Source organism: Mauremys reevesii, linkage group 2, assembly GCF_016161935.1.
Source record: "Mauremys reevesii isolate NIE-2019 linkage group 2, ASM1616193v1, whole genome shotgun sequence".
NCBI lineage: Eukaryota > Metazoa > Chordata > Testudines > Geoemydidae > Mauremys > Mauremys reevesii.
The window spans coordinates 123,459,417-123,481,571 of NC_052624.1; the positions used below are offsets into that span (position 1 = coordinate 123,459,417).

Here is a 22,155-nt window from a genome sequence, read left to right on the forward strand (position 1 = left end):
GTTTGAGTTTTGATCTATTATTAGAAAGACTTAGTTACTGCACGTGTTCCATAACTTAATGATGGATGAAACAAGAACTGACATTTCTTTTTTAAAAGCTTTTTTTCAGTGCAATAAAATAGTCTTACAAAATGATGAAGTGGTGTTCCATTAAATACTGCATGATTTGAGCTATAGTCTGCTTGGTTTGAAATAGATTTAAAATGTGTCAATCTTTTCCTCCTGAATTTTTCAAACATAATTGGACAGAGCTTCAATGCCTTTCAGAGGAGAATACTATTTAAATGCAAAATATTTTATTTTTAAATGCAGGATTATAGATGTACATTGTATTCATGATAATACATGTGTTCTTCTGTCACACTGACACACAAGATGAGCTAAGTAACCACCATTTTAGTATAGATTGTATATGACAAATCCTATGGTCTCTGTTAGATTTTAAGGGCTACATTTAGAACTTCCATAATTAAATCCCAAGCATTATTTTAAAAAATGCACAAATAAAACATTTGAGTTAGGTAGGCTATCTTGTGCAACTTGAGACAAGCTCACCACATCTTTAAATCTCCCTTAGTAATGCTCTGTCATTTGTACTGTGGCAAGAAATTAAACTATATAATGTCACAGAATTAGGAATAGACAGTGGGATTTTAAAACCTGCTTAAAACATTGGAAAATATCAGCCAGCATGTTCAAGGTGGACCTGCAAGGAGTTATTCCTGATTTCTTTTTCCTGCTGCATTGATGTTATGTTATCTTACCTTCCCACACCTAAAACTCTGCAAACACCCACTCATTGTGCAGTGACAGTCAAAAAAGCTAACAGAATATTGGGAATCATTAGAAAAGGGATAGATAAAGCAGAAAATATTATATTGCCTCTGTATAAATCCATGGTATGCCCACATCTTGAATACTGTGTAGAGATGTGGTTGCCCCATCTCAAAAAGATATATTGGAATTGGAAAAGGTACACAGAAGGGCAACAAAAATGATTAGGAGTATGGAACAGCTTCCCCATATAAGGAGAGATTAATAAGACTGGGACTTTTCAGTTCAGAAAAGAGACAAGTAAGGGGGTGATATGATTGAGGTCTATACAATCATGACTGGTGTGGAGAAAGTAAATAAGGAAGTGTTGTTTACTCCTCATAACACAAGAATTAGGAGTCACCAAATGACATTAATAGGCAGCAGGTTTAAAACAAAAGAAAGTATTTCTTCACACAACACAGTCAACATATGGAACTCTGCTAGAGGATGTTGTGAAGGCCAAGACTATAACAAGGCTCAAAAAAAAAAAACCTAGATAAATTTATGGAGAACAGGTCGATCAATTGCTATTAGCCGGGATAGGCAGGGATAAGGTCTCTACCCTCTGTTTGCCAGAAGCTGGGAATGGGTGACAGGGGATGCATCATTTGATGAATACCTGTTCAGTTCATTCCCTCTGAAGCACCTCACATGGCCACTGTTGGAAGACAGGATACTGGGCTAGATAGACCTTTGGTCTGACCCAGTATGACCATTCTTATGTATGTTTCATTGAAAACCTCTTCTAACTCCATGCATGAAGCTGGAGGGAGGATACTAGTGGAGTTCCTCCAAGATTGGGACCGGTCATATTTAACATTTTAATGAATGACTTTGGCACACAATGTGGGAGTGTGCTAGTAAAATTTGTGGCTGGCACAAAGTTGGGAGATAAAGTTGCTAATACAGAGGAGGATTGGAATATGACACACGAAGATCTGGAAGAACTTGAAAACAGGAGTAATAGAAATGAGATGAAATTTAATAGTACGAAGTGCAAGGTCATGAATTTTTGCTAGAAGATGGGGACATATCACTTGGAAGCTACAATCAATTGTGATGTGGCCATGAAAAAAGGTAATGCAATCTTAGGATGCTTCAGTCAAGGTATATCCAGCGGAGATAGGGAAGTGTTATTAATATTAAACAAGGCACTAGTGAGCCCTCATCTGGAATACTGTGTGCAAATCATAGAAGATTAGGGTTGGAAGAGACCTCAGGAGGTCATCTAGTCCAACCTCAAAGCAGGACCAATCTGGTCTCCCATGTTTAAGAAAGATGAATTCAAACTGGAACAGGTGCAGAGATGGGCTACTAGGATGATCAGAGGAACAGAGAACCTACCTTAAGAGAGGAGACTTAAGGAGCCTGGCTTGTTTAACCTAACAAAATGAAGGCTGGGAGGAGATATGATTGCTCTCCCTCAATACATCAAAGGGATAAATACCAGGGAGAGAGAGGAGTTAAAAAATTAAGTTAAGGGCCAATATTGGCAGAAGAACAAATGGATATAAACTGGCCATCAATAAGTTTATACTTGACCTTAGACAAAGATTTCTAACCATCAGAGGAGTGAAGTTCTGGAACAGCTTTCCAAGGGGACTAGTACGGGCAAAAAACCTAACTTGTTTTAAGAGTGAGCTTGATAAATTTATGGAGGGGATGGTATGATGAGATTGCCTACAGTGGTATATGGCTCATCCACAACTGCTATTGGAAAATATCTCCAACGGTTAGAAATAGGACACTAGATGGGGAGGGCTCTGAGTTACTACAGAGAATACTTACCCAGATGTCTGGCTGGTGGGTCTTGCCCAAATGCTCAGGTCTAACTGATTGCCATATTTGGGGTCAGGAAGGAATTTTCCCCCAGGTTAGATTGGCAGAGACCCTGGGGGATTTTCAATTTTCTCCGCCGCATGGGGCATTTGCTATTTTGAACTAGTGTAAATGGTGGAGTGTCTGTAACTTGAAGTCTTTAAATCAAGCTTTGAGGACTTCAGTAACTCAGCCAGAGGTTAGGGGTCTATTGCAGGAGTGAGTGGGTCAGGTTCTGTAGCCTGCAACGTGCAGGAGGTTAGACTAGATGATCATGAGGTCCCTTCTGCACTTAAAAGTCTGAGTCTATATTTTGGAATAGGAAATTTGGCAACAGGATCATCCCAGTCTGAGGGATGGACCTTTTGTCATCGGTCAAAAACTGTGCAAATTTTGCCAAGTTAAAGGCCTGTATGCATTGAGCATGCTCCGTCCCCTCACAGCTCCTATGTACTGATTGGATTGCGCAAACACCATTCCCATAGAGTGACTGAACATGGTCCATCCTAGGCCTGTTGAGGCTGAACCAGATTTTCCCTGTTTTTTCTCCTCCTGAGAAAAAACTGGAAGTCACTGTGGTACAAGGCACTAGAAGAGAGAACAGGGAGATTCTTTCCTCTGTTCTCAGTGCTCTGTCTGCTTGTGCTCACCCAGCATGAAGGAAAAGAAAGAGCAGCGGATGTGAGCAGAGGGGGAAAAAAGGGACAAAGGGTCTATAACTACTAGAATATACCTCCAGAACCTGCTGCTGTCAGCAAATATATCTGAAATCCACTAGCAAAGTATGTCTCATCCACAAAGCTGTGATAACCTACTGCTGCTACCAGTTATTCTGATAGCTCAAGTGGTAGAGGTCTATGCTGCGGATCTAAAAAGTCTGGTTCTGTTGATCCATGTCAATATGCTGCCACAAAATGAAAATTCTGTTTGCTTTTTCAGAAACTTTGGCGGGTGTGAGAGGGAGTGTTAAGTATAACTTCCTACATTAAAAGAATGTTAAAGTAACAAACTGAAGTATTCAAAAGTTAAGAACTTTGCCTGTGCAATCTTAATTCAGTCCCCGTGTGTAGGCATTAAGACATGATCACGTACAATTTTTTCCACAGGACCCTGCATCGTTCAGTGCACAGAATGGACAGTGCTCACGGAACGAATCGGGGTTGTGTAGAGGAGACTGTTGTCTGTAGGATCCATTCTTTAGTTGTTGCAGAAGTTTGAAGGTGTGTAGCGAATGAAGCAAGGGATAGGAAGAGAAAGGATGGACTCATGCCTTGTCCTTGCCTTTTTCTTACCCCTGGCTACATCCCAGTTTTGTTCTCCTCACAGAACCAGTCCCAGTCTCAACTCCTCAGGTTTCTCATTCCAGTCTCTATGCCCGGCCATTCCCAAATCTTCCCCTTCCCCCTCAGCTCCCCGTCTCCAGTATCTTTGTCTAGCCACTCCCAGTTCCCCACTCCCCAGACCCTCATCAAATCTGAGTTTCTGTCAAACTTTGCCATCCCCACTGCCTCATTTCCTGTCCCCAGTCACAATTTCCTTCCCTGGGCTCTTCATCCAATCTCAGTGCTCCTGTCCCGCCTCTTGGCTCTTTGACCCAGTCCCCCCACCAACTCATTTTAGCCCACGAAAGCTTATGCCCAAATAAATGTGTTAGTCTCCAAGGTGCCACAAGTACTCCTGTTCTTTTATCTGATCTCAGTCTCCCTCCACCTATGAGGCCCCAGTACCTCTCCATTTCTTTCCACAGATCCTACTCCTGGTATCTTTGCCCAGCCAGTTCCAGTGTCTGCCCCCCGCCCTTTCCACCTCCAGTCCCAGTCTATTTGCCCAGCCAATCTGTCTCCATATCCAGAGTCGGCTCTAGGTTTTTTGCTGCCCCAAGCAAAAAAAAATTTGGCTGCCCCCACCCCAGCTCTGGGCTCCCTCCTGCACCCCCTGCCGCCCCAGCTCTGGGCCTCCCCCCACCCCCAACCACACCCTCCTGCCCTCCCACCCCTGGACTCTCCCCCCTCACACACACCCAATGCCACCCCAGCCCTGGCTCTCTCCCACACACACACCCCCTGTGCCGCCCCAGTTCTGGGATCTCCCCCCCACACCTGCACCCCCAAGTGCAGTTAGCCTCACCTCAGTCCCTGGAAAAATCATGGAGCAGGTCCTGGAGGATGGCATGGACTGCACCCTCAGCAAGTTTGCAGATGACACTAAACTGGAAGAAGTGGTAGATACGCTGGAGGGTAGGGATAAGATACAGAGGTACCTAGACAAATTAGAGGATTGGGCCAAAAGAAATCTGATGAGGTTCAACAAGGACAAGTGCAGAGTCCTGCACTTCGGACGGAAGAATCCCATTCACTGCTACAGACTAGGGACTGAATGGCTAGGCGGCAGTTCTGCAGAAAAGGACCTAGGGGTTACAGTGACGAGAAGCTGGATATGAGTCAACAGTGTGCCCTTGTTGCCAAGAAGGCTAACAGCCTTTTGGGCTGTATAAGTAGGGGCACTGCCAGCAGATCGAGGGATGTGATCATTCCCCTCTATTTGGCATTGTTGAGGCCTCATCTTGAGTACTGTGTCCAGTTTTGGGCCCAACACTACAAGAAGTATGCGTAAAAATTGGAGAGAGTCCAGCAGACAGCAACAAAAATGATTAGGGGGCTAGAGCATCTGACTGGGATTACTTAGGCTTTGGCTACACTTGCATTTCAAAGCGCTGCCGCGGCAGCGCTTTGAAGCGCTAAGTGTAGTCAAAGCGCCAGCGCTGGGAGAAAACTCTCCCAGCGCTGTCCGTACTCCACCTCCCTGTGGGGAATAACGGACAGCGCTGGGAGCGCGGCTACCAGCGCTGGGGCTTTGACTACACTGGCGCTTTGTAGCGCCGCAATTTGCAGCGCTGCAGAGGGTGTGTTTTCACACCCTGCTGCAGCGCTGCAAATTTGTAAGTGTAGCCAAGCCCTTAGTCTGCAGAAGAGAAGAATGAGGGGGGATTTGATAGCTGCTTTCAACTACCTGAAAGGGGGTTCCAAAGAGGATGGATCTAGACTGTTCTCAGTGGTAGCAGATGACAGAACAAGGAGTAATGGTCTCAAGTTGCAGTGGGGGAGGTTTAGGTTGGCTATTAGGAAAAACTTTTTCACTAGGAGGGTGGTGAAGCACTGGAATGGGTTACCTAGGGAGGTGGTGGAATCTCCTTCCTTAGAAGTTTTTAAGGTCAGGCTTGACAAAGCCCTGGCTGGGATGATTTAGTTGGTGTTGGTCCTGCTTTGAGCAGGGGGTTGGACTAGATGACCTCCTGAGGTACCTTCCAACCCTGATATTCTATGATTCTATGCTTTGTTAAAAGAACAGGAGTACTTGTGGCACCTCAGAGCCTAACAAATTTATTTGAGCATAAGCTTTTGTGGGCTACAGCCCACTTCACTGGAAGCCCATGAAAGCTTATGCTCAAAAAAATGTGTTGGTCTCTAAGGTGCCACAAGGACTCCTGTTCTTTTTGCGGATACAGACTAACACAGCTGCTACTCTGAAACCTGTCGTGATATGTTAAGATAGGTCTAGTAGACAATTCCCCTGTACTGGCTGCAACACTTCTTGAGTTAGGAAATTGTCATTTATAATGTTTAGAAATTCCAGTGATGTTTTGATATTGGCAGCATGAGACTTCCAGCATCTGTCACTCACATTATGATCACATGGCTTTTTTCCCTACGCATTGTAGATAGATGTGTAAGGAGGCAGTCATCCTATTTCCTAGTTTGATATGGTGGTTTGTAGTAGGCACCAACTCATCTTGTCCTCTGTCTGTTAGGACATTGATCTGTAAACATTAGACATCATTTTCTTCTGAGGTATCAGTAACTCAGAAACAGAAATGCCATTTTTGACATAGAGAGCCACTCCCCCGCCCCTTTTGTACACTCAATCCTTCCTAAAAAGGTTATAACCATTGACTTTAACATTCCAATAGTGTTAATCATCCCACCAGGTTTCAGTACTTAGGGTTTTAAAATATGGGTCACCCTACTACAGTTTTGATAAAAGGTTTTACCCTGTGTGTTTGTTTTCACTTTAATTTTGTTGCCTGATTCTTTGCATACAATAAAATTCTAATTTTGAAAACTAAGAATACAGTATCTTTATTAGTTTACAACAAACATCAGAGAATTCACAGTAGGAGGCAATAATCCATTCATATTTATTTTCCATACATGAGACACTATTTCATGAAAGCATTGGACAACACTACTGTGGCTGTCTATTAAAATAGTCTTTTAAGGCCTTCCTCAGTTATATAGTTCAATGATTGGCTCTTCTAATAGCTCTTGTGTCTGGCTGTTCAAAGTCAGCAGATAGATGGACCAGCTCGACCTTCCACCCTAGCGGCAGCTTTTCTCCTTTTGCCTCAACAGATATTATTGCAGTACACAACATGCAGCAATCATAAAGGGGATGGATGCCTTGCTGAGATCCAGTCTAGTGAGTAAACAAATGCCAGTGTCCCTTCCATCTACCAAATGCACATTCAATAATCATCTTGCAGTTTCTTTCTTTGGTGCTGTCACATGGTCAGCAAAGGTTCCACAGAAGGCTGGGTTTCCAGAATCACTACTGGCATTTCAACATTGCCAATGGTAATGCACTGGTCAGGGAAGAATGTTCCTGCATGCAGCGTTTTCAGAAGTCCTGAGTTCTTAAAGAGAAGCACATCAGGCATCTTCCCTCACCAGCCCACACTGATAGTGGCGAAGTGTTCCCAGTGATCCACTAATGCTTGCATAACCATGTCATTTGGTTGCACAATCCAAGGAGCAGTTTACATGCCAGAGGCTGTGCGTGAACAGCCCAGGAGTGGGGGTTCTCACAGCAGAGAGGGGTAAGGCTGGCTCACAGAGTCAAGGATTGGAATGACCTAGCAGATCACTGGTCCAGATAACACCAGGAGAATGCCACAGTGTGCTGAGCTCACTCCAGCAGAATGAGAGCTGGATTGACACTGGAGAACTCAGTGGTGATCACGCTCTGGAAGCTTGCAGTGCTGAAGTGCTATCAGTCAGTAGGCAATCAGTCTGGGGTTGGACCATCCACAGTGGGAACTGTTATCATCCATGCACTTAAGCATCCATCTCCAGCTACACAGGACTCTTTGGTAATGCACAGGAAATCGTGGCTGGATTTACAGCAATAGGGTTCCCATATTCTGATAATATCAGAGGGGTAGCTGTGTTAGTCTGGATCTGTAAAAGCAGCAAAGAATCCTGGAAAGTGCTGGAGGTGTGTGTGTGTATACTGGGATGGGTATTTGGGAGGTGCTGGAGGGCTGTGTACAGGAAGGAGGTATTTGGGAATGCTGAATGGGGTTGTGTATACTTGGAGGGAGTATTTGGAGGAACTGGAAGAACGTGTGTGTACTGGGAGGGGGTAGCTGGTGTGTGTGTGTGCACTGGAGGGAGTACCTGGGGGGGTGCTAGAGAAGGTACCTGCAGTGTTGTTCCCTGTCACAGTGTCAGAACGGCTGGTGCAAGGCCAGGAGTCAGGACCCAGCGCAAGCTGCCAGTCAGCACATCCATCCAGGCCCTCCACCCCAGGGCTGGGAGCTGGGGCCTGGATGGGTGGGATCTGGAAACTGTGGCTGCAGGGAAACAGACCAGTCAGCTGCGGGTGCAGGAGAGGGACCAATCAGGGCACAGAGAGGACTCTTTCTGACATGGGCACTGACTCTGTGGGTGCTCCGGGGCTGGAGCAACCACAGAAAAAAAATAGTGGGTGCTCAGCACCCCTTGGCAGCCCTGCCAATCAGCTCCTTCCCCTTCCCCCCAGCGCCTCCTGCCTGCTGGTGATCAACTGTTCAGTGGTTTTGCAGGAGGCGCTGGGGGGAAGGCGGGGGGCGCTTGGGGAAGGAACAGGGTGGGAAGAGGTGGGGTGAGGCCTTCGGTGAAGGGGTGGAGTGGGGGCAGGGCCTGGGGAAGAGTAGAGATTGAGCAGCCCCGGAAAAATTAGGAAGTTGAAGCCTCTGCTTTCTGAGCTGCAAAAATCCCACACATTGCCTCTTAATTGAAAAAATGCACCCAGGAAGAGGGCAGAGCGTCAAAAAAGAGACAATGTCCAGATCTGGGAAAACCTGGACATATGGTAACTCTAGGTTGTAATAGTACTTGTTCAGGTTCTGCAAATACAGGAGAATAGTGCATCCTGTATTAGCAACACTCATGAGAATTGCATTGAGCTATGCAGGATACATGCTTCTGCCAGAGCAATGTTGGAGACTAAAAAGTGGTGCACAGGACTGTGGGAGTTTTAAAAAATGGCATGAAAATTATGGGGTGGAGAAAGTGGCATTGTGGGAAATTGACCTACAGCTCTTAGAAATCCCTTGGCAAATCACTTGTATATCACAAAGCATTGTGAAAACACACCACAAGGCATTGAGCTGGACAGCAACATCGGGCACATTGACATACTTACCTGTGGTATATCATGTTTACACTGTTGCCATCACTCATGGTGAGTACACACAGGCCCATCACAAATACAACCAGAAGTCTGGTGGCACCTTAAAGAGAACCATCACAAGCACCCAAGTATGCACACACCCAATCAATATACAGAAGTAGGCAGAGGTGAAAGTAAGCTGGTACAGTCCGTTACAGCGTACCGGCAAGAGCCAGTACGCCGTGCCGGACCACACCGGCTTCCGCGGCAGGGATTTAAAGGGCTCTGGGCTCCCCACCGCAGCAGACAGCCCAGAGCCCTTTGAATCCCGCCCGCAGCTCCGGTGGCTGGGCTGGGGCCGGGATTTAAAGGGCTCAGAGCTCCCATGGCTGCGGGCAGCCCAGAGCGCTTTAAATCCTGCCCGCGGCTGGGCTAGGGCCCAATTTAAAGGGCTCAGAGGTCCCGCAGCTGCAGGGACCCCAGAGTCTGGCCCTATAAATCTCACCACAGCTTCAGCAGCCCAGCTGGGGCCAGATTTAAAGGGCTTGGGGCGCTCTGGGCCCTTCAAATCCTACCCAAGCTCTGCAGCAGCCAGAGCCCCAGGCCCTTTAATTGGCCAGGGGCTCCCAACCACCTCTGCAGCTGGGAGCCCCAGGGCCTTTAAATCTTGAGAGCCCCCACCCTTTCTGGATGAGGCCACACCCCCTCAGGACTCCAAGTCCTGTAAATTACTTTCACCCCTGGAAGTAGGTGGCTGCACTTACTTAACTTTGGGTCGAGCAAACTTTGCAGTGTGCACATGGCATGGAGAACACCAGATACAGAACTTGGATGATTGCATCCCCATCCTACCCACAGATCAGCCTCCCTAAGTTTTCTAATTAAGCATTGTGCCCTATAATTAAATAAAAAGAGCTAAATGAATCTCTTTTAGAACTTCCTTGTTTACGTGCATTCTCTCTCCACAGAGAACGTGAGCGGCCGCTGCGCAATCCGAACTGACAAATATGGTGTGGACGCATTTCACTCCCGGCAGAAACAGCAGGCGTCCTCCAGCCCAGCCCCCGCAACTCCCGCCTGCCGCCCAGCTCCCTGCTAAGCTCCGCTCCCCTGTGCCCAGCCTGCTGCTTTGCGCTCCGGGCCGCGTGCGGCGCCAGTGAAGGCCGCTCAGGGAGAGGGCGGCTCCCCCGCGGCCGGGCTGCAAACAGGCTCACGCACTAGGTCTGCGCAGGCAGGAGTGTGAGCATGTGCAGGAGCCAGTGGGACTGGGTTGGGGGTGAGCGAGCTGTGGCTGCTGTGGTGCTGTTGCTCCGGGAAGTCAATAGGTGCAGCGGCACAGGCGGGATTTGTGGGTCTGGGAGGGAGACGTTCGTGCTTCCGGGCAAGGTGGGTCGGTCCCAGCAGGGAGGCGGCTCCGCTCGCCTCCAGCAGCATGGCAGGCTCTGGGCCCTTTGGCGCCGTGCTGGCCATGCTGGAAGGCTGCTATGCCGAGGTGCTGGGGCTTGAACGGTTTGTGCAGAGGCTCCGGGAGGCGGCTGCCTGCGGGCCTGGCGAAGCTGAACTGCTGCAGCGCGGAGACTCCGAGCTCTACCAGACGTTTGTGTCCCAGTGCGTGGTGTGCGTCCCCCGGGGAGCCCGAGCCATCCCCCAGCCCCTCTCCTTCCAACAGGTACTACCCGGGCCGGGGGTCGCCGGGCAGCGGGAGGCTGGCGTGCCCCACTCTGTGGTGGGCGGCTGTCGCCTACACCGCACGCCTCTTGCTGGAGCGAAATTAATGGTTCCTGACGTCTTGCCTTTTCCACTGAAAAACATTGGAATTAATCCGCATTTGAACAGCAGAGGCTGTACTTCTGGGCTAGTCAGATCTTCGGCTCCTTGTATTGTAGCAAGCACCACAGTAACCCGTCTGAAAGGAAGAGGCTCTCTGCTTTCCTTGCCTGGCTTTTCTTCTCTTCTCACCGAAACAGCGATTCTGAAATGCACAGCGTGGGGGTGATAGTGCTGCCTGGGCGGCAGTCAGCATGGCGGTGGGCATTTCTGGGGACATTGCACTGCGAGAATCTGTAAAAGTGTTTGCATCCAATTAATGGTTGCTGCAAATACTGACTTCTGTTTCTCCCTCCAGCCCCAGATCGCTCAGCTGCCCTCACAAAAGGGGGGGGGGGGAGATCATAGAGCTTTTTGTTGTTTTTCTGTGGTCTTTAATTGGCTTGTGGATCTGCTGTGGACCCTGCTCGTTGCCCTCCACATGCAATGGTGCTCCTGTTTCCTCCTCTGTTCTTCTTTTCTTCTCTACTCTTGGCTTATGTGTGAGTTAGATCATGCAATTTTTCTTTAAGACAACAGCCACTCAGATGATTACTTTTATTCTTGGAGCTAGGTAATCTCTGTGATTTGGGGGCAGGGACTGTCTCTTAGGTTCTCCTGTCACAAGCCCTGCAGTGGGATGGTTTTTCCTGTTTCCTTGGTGGTGATAGATGAGAGCAAGTTTCCTGGTCCCTAGGCTGCGTTTAGATCAGAGTCAAATCAGGGTTAAATAAAAGATTACATATGTAAGGTTCCTTGCCTTTGTATTTTCCTTGTACACTAACATCTAAAAATTAAAAACAGTGGTTTGTGTAATCAGAGCTGAATAATATTTTCAAATTTTAAGAAAATATGAAGGGAAACAATTGTTCTATTACGTAAACATCAAAATATTTTTTCCCTCTTGTAGAAGAATAACACTGAATTTCTCTCTCAAAGCTACTGTATAAAATTATTGAAATGGAACTCCAGCTATAAGCTTATTGACCAGTTTGTAAAACCATGAGCTGATATTTCATTGTTGTTAATTTTACGGTAGCACTTGAAGGCCCCAACCAAGACTGGGACCCTGTTGTGTTAGGTGCTGTGCAGACAAGCAGTAAGAGACAGCCTCTGGAATTTACAATCTAAATAGGATAGATAGTGAGTGGGAGGAGAAAGAATTTTGCCAATTTTACATAAGGGGAACTGAGAGGTTATTGACTTGCCTAAATTCAGAGTTGTAGCTTTCAATATGTCAAAGCCTGGAGTAGGAGTTTTCAAATGTGACATAATGTGGCATAATCCTTAGTCTTGTTTTTAAAAGTCTTAATCTAGAACCAGAGTGTGGGGCTTTGCATACTCTTGCACACACCTTTTTATTAAAAGGTTTATCTGTTGTTTATAAGGAGGTCTGACATGTAAAATTAACTCTTTTTTTTCTCTCTCTCTCTTCAGTTATCTAGTGAGAGTGAAGTAGTCATAAGAGTCATTCAAAGACTTTGTGAAAAAAAGAAGAAGAATGTCCTTGCATTTGGGTATACGTTATTGGATGAAAACAGTTCCTATTCACAGGTGATGTCTACTTCAAATATATGCAGCTATCTACCTAATACTGCAACAGAAACTCTTCGGATGAGTGTCCTATGGGAAACGTTATTGAGCAGGATAGGGGATGATGTTATGATGTATTTATTGGAACACTGTGCTATCTTTATGCTAGTGCCACCTAGTTGCTCTTATCAAATATGTGGGCAGCCTGTGTATGAGCTTATTTCAAGTAATGCAGCACCTTCCGCAGTGTTTGTTAAACAAAGGTATTCAAAAAGTAGACATAATATTTTGTTTGACTACATGCAAAAAAAATTTCAGTTATCAAAGACAAACAGGTGGAAATGGAAACCAAGATCAGAAATTAATATCTTGAACACTAAAAGTCAAAGGAATAATAGAACACAAGGCTCTGTGCCTGATAATGAGCATTCTGCCACAGCTAAGGGAGCTGCTGGGCAAAATTCTAAAACAAATGAACAGGTCAGAATGGCCACTGGACACCTGGAAAATCACAGAGGACCTAACCTATATCCAGTTGCTACAACCACACCTTCGAAAAGGAAGCTTGATAGGGATCAGTTTGAAGTTACAGCTAAAAGGATGAAGATAAATCTAAAAGAAGAAGAAGATGCTTGGAACCTTGGTTCTAATGTAAATAAAAATAAGTTCACTCTGGACATCATTTATGATACACAGTCTTTTTCATGTGTAGAATCATTTTCTGTAAATAACTTTATTAAAATAAAGTCCCTTTCTCAAGAAAATGAGGGTAGAGCAGAGACTCCTGATGCACCTTCTTTAGTGCAGGAAGCTCAAGATAGTAAGGGAAAGTCTGTGACAGATGATGAGAATTCGTTAAGGCTGCGTGTTCAGTGTAATAAACTTTATAAATCTACCACTGAGACTAAAACTAATTCCAGCAGAGAGGGAGTTGAGCTAGATATCTGTAAATTTCAGGTTGGTTCTGTACAAATGAAAAAAGCAGAAGATACATTTTTAAAATACAGAGGGCTTAAGTGCCCCCCAACTAATATATCTAAGAAGCTATCCAATAAAATCTCACATTCCAGAGTGTACATTGGGAGGAAAAGTCTCTTATATTCTTCCAGGAGCTTCCGAGAATGTTTTCCTAAATCATTTTTATTGAATCGCTTAAAGGGCTGCCAGGCAGGGGGACAACGGCTTGTAGAAATGATATTCTTAAACAGCAAAATACTGGTGCAAAAATGCAGTGAAAACGCACCAAGTTACAACTGGAGAAAGAAGAGATTGCCCAAACGCTACTGGCAGATGAGAGATGTATTTCAAAAATTGTTAAAGAATCATGCAAAGTGTCCCTATTTAGTACTTTTAAAAAAGAATTGTCCTGTCTGGATTTCTGAGACAAATTCAAGCAAAACTGACAGAATGTGTCAGTCAGTTTCATGTGATGGAGTACAGATTGATAGGGAAGCAGAAGGTCAACTTGGGGAAGAGCCTCCTATATGTTTGACTAGCAGTGGCAGAGAAGGTAGTTACACTGCTGTTCCAAATCGTTCGTGTTCGCTTTCAAAAAGAACTTCAATTGATTTAAGTATCTTAAGCAGCCCTGATAAATTTGTGTTGGGGCGAACAGAAAATGAAAGACAAAATGCTAAAGACTTCTGTGATCCTGGCTTGAAGGAGCTTCTCAGACAGCACAGCAGCCACTGGCAGGTGTATGTTTTTGTGCGGGAATGTTTAGACCTGGTGGTACCAGCAGAACTGTGGGGTTCTAGCCATAACAAATGCCGTTTTTTAAAAAATGTGAAAACATTCATCTCCTTGGGAAAATTTGCCAGGTTTTCTTTGCAGGAATTGATGTGGAAGATGAGAGTGAATGACTGTACGTGGCTTCGTGTGATCAAAGGTACTAATTGTAATATTAAAATAAGGCACTATTCAGTAGAGGCAGCTGACCAATGTTCAGATTTAACCCAAGTGAGGACTTGAACTGAATGTTCAGTGTTGAAAGGCTAGTGTGGTTGCTTATTATTAGGGCTCCGTGTCTGTCACGGAGGTCACGAAAAGTCACAGAATCTGTGACTTCCGCGACCTCCGTGACTTCTGTAGAGGCCAGTGTGGCTGACCCTGGGGCCAGCTGCTTAGGTGGCCCCCCAGGACAGCCACACCAACCACTGCTCCGGCAGCCCCCAGCAGCGGTCCCGGAGCAGCCGCAGTCCGCTGGCCCTGGGCCGCAGTCCTTGGGCGAGTGGCCCGCCGGTGGTCTGCTGGCCCCAGGCATGCCCCCTCCCCCCCAGCAGCGGCCCCCAACACCTCTCCAACAAAACGCCTCCTCCCCCTTTCCCTCCCCCCCCTCCGATTTAATCTGAGGTATTTTTAGTCTAAGTCATGGATAGGTCACGGGCTGTGAATTTTTGTTTATTGCCTGTGACGTGTCCATGACTTTTACCAAAAATACCCGTGACTAAAAATTATACCAACTGGCTCCAGATAGTGCTTTCTGTAGCTAATAGCTAGGCAGGTTCCTTTACAACTCTCTGTTTCTATATGCTTGAAACTTTCACTATTTAAATTCATATTTTCCATGTCTCTGCCTGAAGGTGGTTTCTTAAATTTCTTCACTGTGTTTTAATATATTAGATCTGAAATAATGCTTATTGGATGGCATGACTCTCGCAGTGAATACTTTGTTCAGTTTTGGTCACTTTAACTCAAAATATGTAGAAGGTGTCCAGAGGGGGGGGGGGGGAAATCACTGTTTAATTTAGAGAGGGGACGTGATAGAGTTATAGAAAATAACATATGATATAGAGAAGGGCAGCTGGGAATGCTTACTCATGAATTATGAGAGGGCATCCAATTAAGCTAAAAGGTAACAAATTTAAAACTGGAAAAAGAAAATACCCTTCTACAAAATGCAGAGTTAAACTGGAATTTGCTGGCAAAAGATATAAATGACTCCCAAGAGTTCAGCAGGACTTTTAAAAAGTATTGAGCTTATTGATATTGGGACTATCAAAAAAACTTCAGAGAGAGACCTTTATCCTGCAGGATATAAGTCTTATACTAAGCTGTTCTGGGGGTGAGCATTGGTTTGGGGGAAACTTCCTTTGTGGAGTGAATGCTGTTTCGTGACTTTTTTTTTGTCCCTTTCTCTGAAGCATCAGGTACCAGCCAATATTAGAGATTGGACTATCTAGTTTGATATCCTGTCTTGTATGGCAGCACGCAATTTAGAAACATATACACCTCTACCCCGATATAACGTGACCCGATATAACACAAATTCGGATATAACACGGTAAAGCAATGCTCAGGGCGGGGGAGGGGAGGCTGCGCGCTCCAGCGGATCAAAGCAAGTTCAATATAACGCGGTTTCACCTATAATGCAGTAAGATTTTTTTGGCTCTCGAGGTCAGCGTTATATCGGGGTAGAGGTGTATATGTGACGCAAACTGACACAGGCCTCTCTTGCTGCCAGGTCGTGCTTTTTTCAGGACAGATAACTAGCGAATGAGTGAACTTTTAAATTTCAAAGATGGTATACAGATCCTCATTAAGGATCACCCCCTGTTAAGTCTGGGGAGAAATGGTTTGCTCTAAAATTTATTATGAACTGAAAAATCACTTAATGTGTCTACACTAGGGGCAGCGCTGGCATAGACTTCCTAGTATAGACATTGCCCAACTAGGAACTAAAGGCTAATATTATTAAGTATGGGAAATTCCTTTTCCTTTCCTTTTTATTTAAGAAAGGAAATTTAAATGGAAGACCTGTGTTAACACCACTATGAAGTTTACATGTTTGAGAAAGGAAATGAAAAAGTTAAGGGTCCTACAGAAATGTTAATGAAGCCCCAATACACATCATGGCAATATTGTAAAATTGAAATAGTAAAATTATTAGGGAGGAGTGCTAGTTCCTTCAAAGGTTAGAGCTCCAGCTACCCATCTGTTGTAAGATTGACTTTTTTTTTTCCACCCTCCCCACTTCTCTAAATACCCCCAAACTAATTTTTTGCTTGAAATTTCATAGAATCTCTTTCATGGACATATTTTGATACGTTTATTGAAAATCAAGAAGGCAGTCTTACAGATATGAGATGAAACTAGTCCATTGCTGTTTCAACACTTAATATTTTTTGACATTCATTATCTAACAAATGCACATTTAAAAAAACAACAACCTTGAACTTCATTTATAGGGTAGATTAAGACAGGAAAAACAGAAAAATCAGTCTTTTTCTCGCCTATCTGATTAAGCACCTTCATAACTTTGAGTGTATTGAAGTTAATGGGTATATTGAGCATTGAAGTTAATGAGATTACGTACTTGTTCAAAGTTATTCATGTGCTTATGTATTTTCCTGAATCAGGACCTTATGTCTCACATTACTGTAGTACTTGATCTTAAAGAAACTATTCATTTCCATGTGAATGCGGAAGTACTAATGGGACTGATGTGTTTAATTGATGCACATTTATTTAAAATCTCACATTTATAAATGCGGTATTATCAACCCCAAGCATTCAAAAATCAAGAGTCAGGCTACACAAAAATCACAATATTGGATTAAAAATTACAGGAATTAAAAAAAAAAAAACAGACTGGGTTTGTTATTTGCCTTCTGATTTCTGTGGTTTTAGGGTGCACTTGCTTCATGTTTTCAAGCTTTTCTCCATGACCACGAGAGCTAGAACTTTACTTCAATGAAAGCTGAGATTCTGATGAAATAATATGAATCAGAAGCAGGGGCTTTAAGCAAATCTCCAAAAATCTCAGGCAATGTTTTAAATGCAGTTAAGTGTCTTATATCATGTGACAAACATATCAGAAGCTTTTTGTGTTGAATAATTTAAGAATTCAGAAATTATACTAGGTAAAGTGAGACATTAATAAAAGACTTTAAGAGGCATGTGTAATTCTCATATGTAGCTTTGGACCAGATTGTACTCCTTGCATGCAGAGGGGATCTTCTACGCATGGGTCTGTCTCTCTTATGGGGAATGGGTTGGCATTCACCAGAGCAACATGGTCCTCACCGCAACACAAAGGTGGGTGCTTTGTGAATGCTGGGACCTATGCAGAAGGCAGGCAAAGAGGGCAGTGAGTGAAGGTGCCCAAATTCTTTTATGTTACTATGGATCCCCCTGCTGTAGGTGTCATTCCTCTTTAAGGAGAAGAGCCTCTGGGGCAGTCACTAGGTCTGGGAGTTGTCATAAGCTTGGAAGCCACTGGGAGCTGGCATAAGACCATCTGCTGATCACTCCAGGATCTGTGTGATTCCCTAGGATTCCACAGTCTGTTCTGTGTGCATGCAATGGCATGGTCCAGTGGTTAGGGTACTAGCTTATGAGACCGGAGTTAAAGTCCCTGTTCTGCCACAGATTTCCTGTGTGACTTTGAGCAAGTTACTTAGTTTTTCTGTGTCTCTGTTCCCCATCTGGAAAATGGGGATAATAGCACTTTCCCTCCCTCACAGGTGAGGGTTAATGTATTAAAGATTAAAAGTGCATCCACACTGCATGCTTCTTTCAGCAGCATGTAATGTACATACACGTGTAGACCCCTAGCATAGGTATAAATAGCAGTGTAGACTGTGAGGCACAGCTTAGGTGAGTAAAGAGATGCTTGAAGAGTGTGTGTATGTACTCGAATATATATACCCGACATGGCTCTCTGCTGCTAAAAACGGCGGCATAGACAGGGAAGCATGACTTGGGCAAGTAGTGTCCTTCTGCCTCCTGCTGGAGGCTTTCACGCTGCAGTGTGAAGTGGTAGTTGTGTGCTTTTCACATATGTACAGTAAATGCTGCTGCCAGTGGTATATAGTGTAGATGTAGCCTGAGATTTCAGCCCCTTTAACACCCCATACTATGGAAGAACCTAAGGGAGGGGGGAATTGGGCCTTTTGACATTGATTATAGAAAATTTAATCAGTTCTTTTGTAGGATCTATTGCTTATTCTTAGGTCACATGGTATTTCTTGTCAATTATAATTCAATATTAAAAGCCAAGTAGCTTTTTCTATTTGTCATCAGGTATGAAATGAGAAGAAAAAACCTCCAACTGTAAAGCTTATTTTCAGTCCCTTTCAACTTGGTGAAAACCAAACTTCTTGATAGGGGGGAGGGATAGCTCAGTGGTTTGAGCATTGGCCTGCTAAACCCAGGGTTGTGAGTTCAATCCTTGAGGGGGCCACTTAGGGATCTGGGGCAAAAATTGGTCCTGCTAGTGAAGGCAGGGGGCTGGACTCAATGACCTTTCAAGGTCCCTTCCAGTTCTAGGAGATTGGTATATCTCCAATTATTACCTTTGTCGTGCTGCGTCCAACCATAAGACAAGTATTTTGGTTAGCAATTCTGGGTGCATCAGAAAATTCATTTCCAAAATATCTGGATACAAATTTTTAGTGTCCCAAATTCTTAAATTTCAGCTAATATCTTTTTGACTCACTGTATTTCAGAGAATATGCTCCCTAGAAACTCCAGTAGGATCTTGGTTTTTGGCCCTGATCCAGCAAAACTCTTAAGTATATGCTTAATATTTAAGCATACTTTGCAGTTTGGTGGATCGGAACCTCTTTTCTCCATGAGTACCAGCATCTTTTTTCCTGTCCTCCATCCCTTCTCTAAAGACTGATTCCATAATGGTGAGAGATTTACATCTGTTGTCCCATTTGTAGAAAATGAACCATCTGTTACAAAGATAACTTCCAAATGTGTTACTTTCATATGTATATTTTATTGCCTGGATGCTAGAACTTCTTTTTCAGAGTTTTTCAAATGTTTAATGTGTTTTTTCGGTGATGTTACCTGACAGCCATTGAAACACACTATATTTTATTTATTTAAATTATGGCAGATTTCCACCAAGATTGAGGCCCTTTTGTGTGCTAGGTGCTATATAGAGTCCCTGCCCTAAAGACCTTTCAGGCGAGATATATAAAGGGTTGGGGACAAGGAAATACTTGTATCTCCATTTTACAGATGACGTAAATGAGTTTCAGCTGTAACTCTCTTATGAATTGTCTTGTTTGGAAATATGTTTAACAGGAATCAAAATTACCACCCATGTGAGATATGGCTGAGTTAACATTTCTATAGGAATCTTATCCTTTTCACTTCTTGACTTATTTTTGTTGTCCTGTTAGCATGTTGTGTTTAATATTGATTTTGCATTTAATTTGAAAATATTTCTGGCAGAGCACCATAAATCCTGCATTGTAGGGCAATATTTTTATTGCTTCCATTGCATGAGTACCAAAAAAGATACCATCCAGTTTGAATATGACAGTGATCTGAGGTGATCTCACTTTATTGGGCCATCAGAATATTTTAGTACAATGTTTGACAAAACAAAAAGATAACTGCAACTGAAATCCAGACTGCAGCCATTACGTTTTTTTTTAAATTTATTTATGATGTCCATCTTGAACAAAATCCACCTCTGCAATCAATCAGTGATTTGAGCATTGGCCTGCTAAACCCAGGGTTGTGAGTTCAATCCTTGAGGGGGCCACTTAGGGATCTGGGGCAAAAATTGGTCCTGCTAGTGAAGGCAGGGGGCTGGACTCGATGACCTTTCAAGGTCCCTTCCAGTTCTAGGAGATTGGTATATCTCCAATTATTATTATTATTTTATTATTTTATTATTATAATCTGTGTAGAAGTTTATTAGGAAGCACAAGTATTGCGCTTTTCCTCAGTTAGCCCCACTGGCCCCCCCCCATTAATTTCAGAATCTGGTTCAAAATTTTCATCATTTGCTTATAAAACAGTCCATGAACTAATAGCTTGCATCTCTCTTCTTTGTAATAATTTAGGGCCAGTTTCATCTTTTCCCTCACAATATCTTGCCACTGTGCAGGCAAGAGTTTTCTCTGCATGCCGAGGGGTAGAGAGTGGGGAAAGTTAGTTAGATATAATTTCTCCTCTGGGCCACTAAGTTTATCTGAATGGTTCATTTCAACATTTAATATTGGTTTCCCATGTAGCATTTTGCATCTACAAACTATTTTTTTTATCTTTATACTTAACATGTGCCATGCTTAAAGTCTGCCTAATAAAAAAAAAAAAAGGGGGTTTAGGCTACTTGGGGGACCAGTTATTATAAAATCGTTTGGCAGTTGCTCTATCTCCCTTTTCTAACCTCAGCCTAAAAAATATCGTGTGTGTGTTGGCTTTTAGAAATGTGAATGACAGATTCTGAATATAATTGAATTCTGCTTATTGTAGGTGATCATTTTGTTCCTGCTTTGGAACACCGTTACCGTGAAGAAATTTTGGCCAAGTTCCTATACTGGCTGATGGATACCTATATTGTACAGCTGCTCAGATCATTTTTCTACATCACCGAGACCATGTTCCAGAAGAACATGCTTTTCTTCTACCGAAAACTAATTTGGAGCAAGCTACAGAACATTGGAATGAGGTATTTCTCATAAAAGTCTACCATTTACGAAATATGGAAACCTTACATTTTGCAGTAGTTAAGGTTAAAACTTTGCCCCTCCATCCCATTTTCATTCACTCAATTTCTTAAAATTCATTTTGAGGTTAAAATGTTCATGCTTTGTCAGCTCAAAATTGACTGTTGTGTGGGGATACTGATTAAAATCCCTTCAACCATTTTTGAGTTCTCCAAGTGGGATGTGGGGATGAGAGAAGTATTTAATCTGTTTATATTAAAACAAATGTCTCTTTCTCATGGGTAACTCAAACAAATGAACTTCAGAACTAAAAAATAAAAAGTTACACATGGGTAGTGGCAAAGTCTCATAGTAAGATTTGGGAAGACAAAGTTAAAAGCTACTAAATTCACTTTAATGAATGTTCAGTTTAAAAAAATAATAATTCTATAGTACTGGATTGTGGCATTACATAGTATCACAGCTAGGTTTTTCACCTTTGATAATGTCATGCAATAGGAAATGCTATAGCAGGGGTAGGCAACCTATGGCACGGGTGCCGAAGCCGGCACGCGAGCTGACTTTCAGTGGCACTCACACTGCCCGGGTCCTGACCACTGGTCCGGGGGGCTCTGCATTTTAATTTAATTTTAAATGAAGCTTCTTAAACACTTTAAAAGCCTTATTTACTTTATATACAACAATAGTTTAGTTATATATTATAGACTTATAGAAAGACCTTCTAAAAATGTTAAAATGTATTGCTGGCACGCAAAACCTTAAATTAAAGTGACTAAATGAAGATTCGGCAAACCACTTCTGAAAGGTTGCCGATCCCTGTGCTATAGCTTTTGCTTTTAAACAATGTATATTGTTTTTATCTTTTAAAAAGTAGTTTCACACATTCAAGTTCTTTGATAATGCAATATTTAAATTTGCAATTTTGAACCCTAAGGTGAGGAAGTGCAAAAGTTTAAGATCTAATGACAGTGTTCATTCAAATACATTGTATACATATGGTAACTTCAGTTTAGTTCTTATAGACTATTAACTAAATAGATTAGTGTACTGTATGTACAATTTGGCCAAATTAACACTGATAAGGTCTTTGTGGCAACTACTGTATCTTCATATGTGTTGGTACAATACCTGACCCAATGATTATATGGAGTATATGTTAACATAATCCAGTCACTGTCCAACATTAAACAATTTTAAACAAAGTTTGGGGTTTGGTATACAGAGAGCTCAGTCTGCTTAATACCATGGTAAACACACACCTTTTATTAAAGATACAAAAATGAAAAAACAATGTAGTATCTGAAATACAAAATATTAAGGCTTTCATTTTAACAATATC

At 43.3% G+C, this 22,155-nt stretch overlaps 1 protein-coding gene across 4 annotated transcripts in view; it reads left to right on the plus strand.

Moving 5' to 3' along the window:
• The first annotated feature begins 9,762 nt into the window (after positions 1–9,762).
• TERT (telomerase reverse transcriptase) overlaps positions 9,763–22,155 on the plus strand; it is a 127,677-nt gene continuing 115,284 nt past the window's right edge. For 3 of the 4 annotated variants that reach the window (XR_005593687.1, XM_039522697.1, XM_039522698.1), the window contains exons 1-4: positions 9,763–9,809; positions 10,032–10,732; positions 12,307–14,290; positions 20,623–20,818. Coding sequence is in view for 3 of the 4 variants with exons in the window: in XM_039522697.1 (XP_039378631.1) it covers positions 10,496–10,732; positions 12,307–14,290; positions 20,623–20,818 (2,417 nt within the window). In the remaining variant the exon portion in view is untranslated. The remainder of the gene's footprint in view (positions 9,810–10,031; positions 10,733–12,306; positions 14,291–20,622; positions 20,819–22,155) is intronic. The other variant, XM_039522699.1, reaches the window with a different exon arrangement.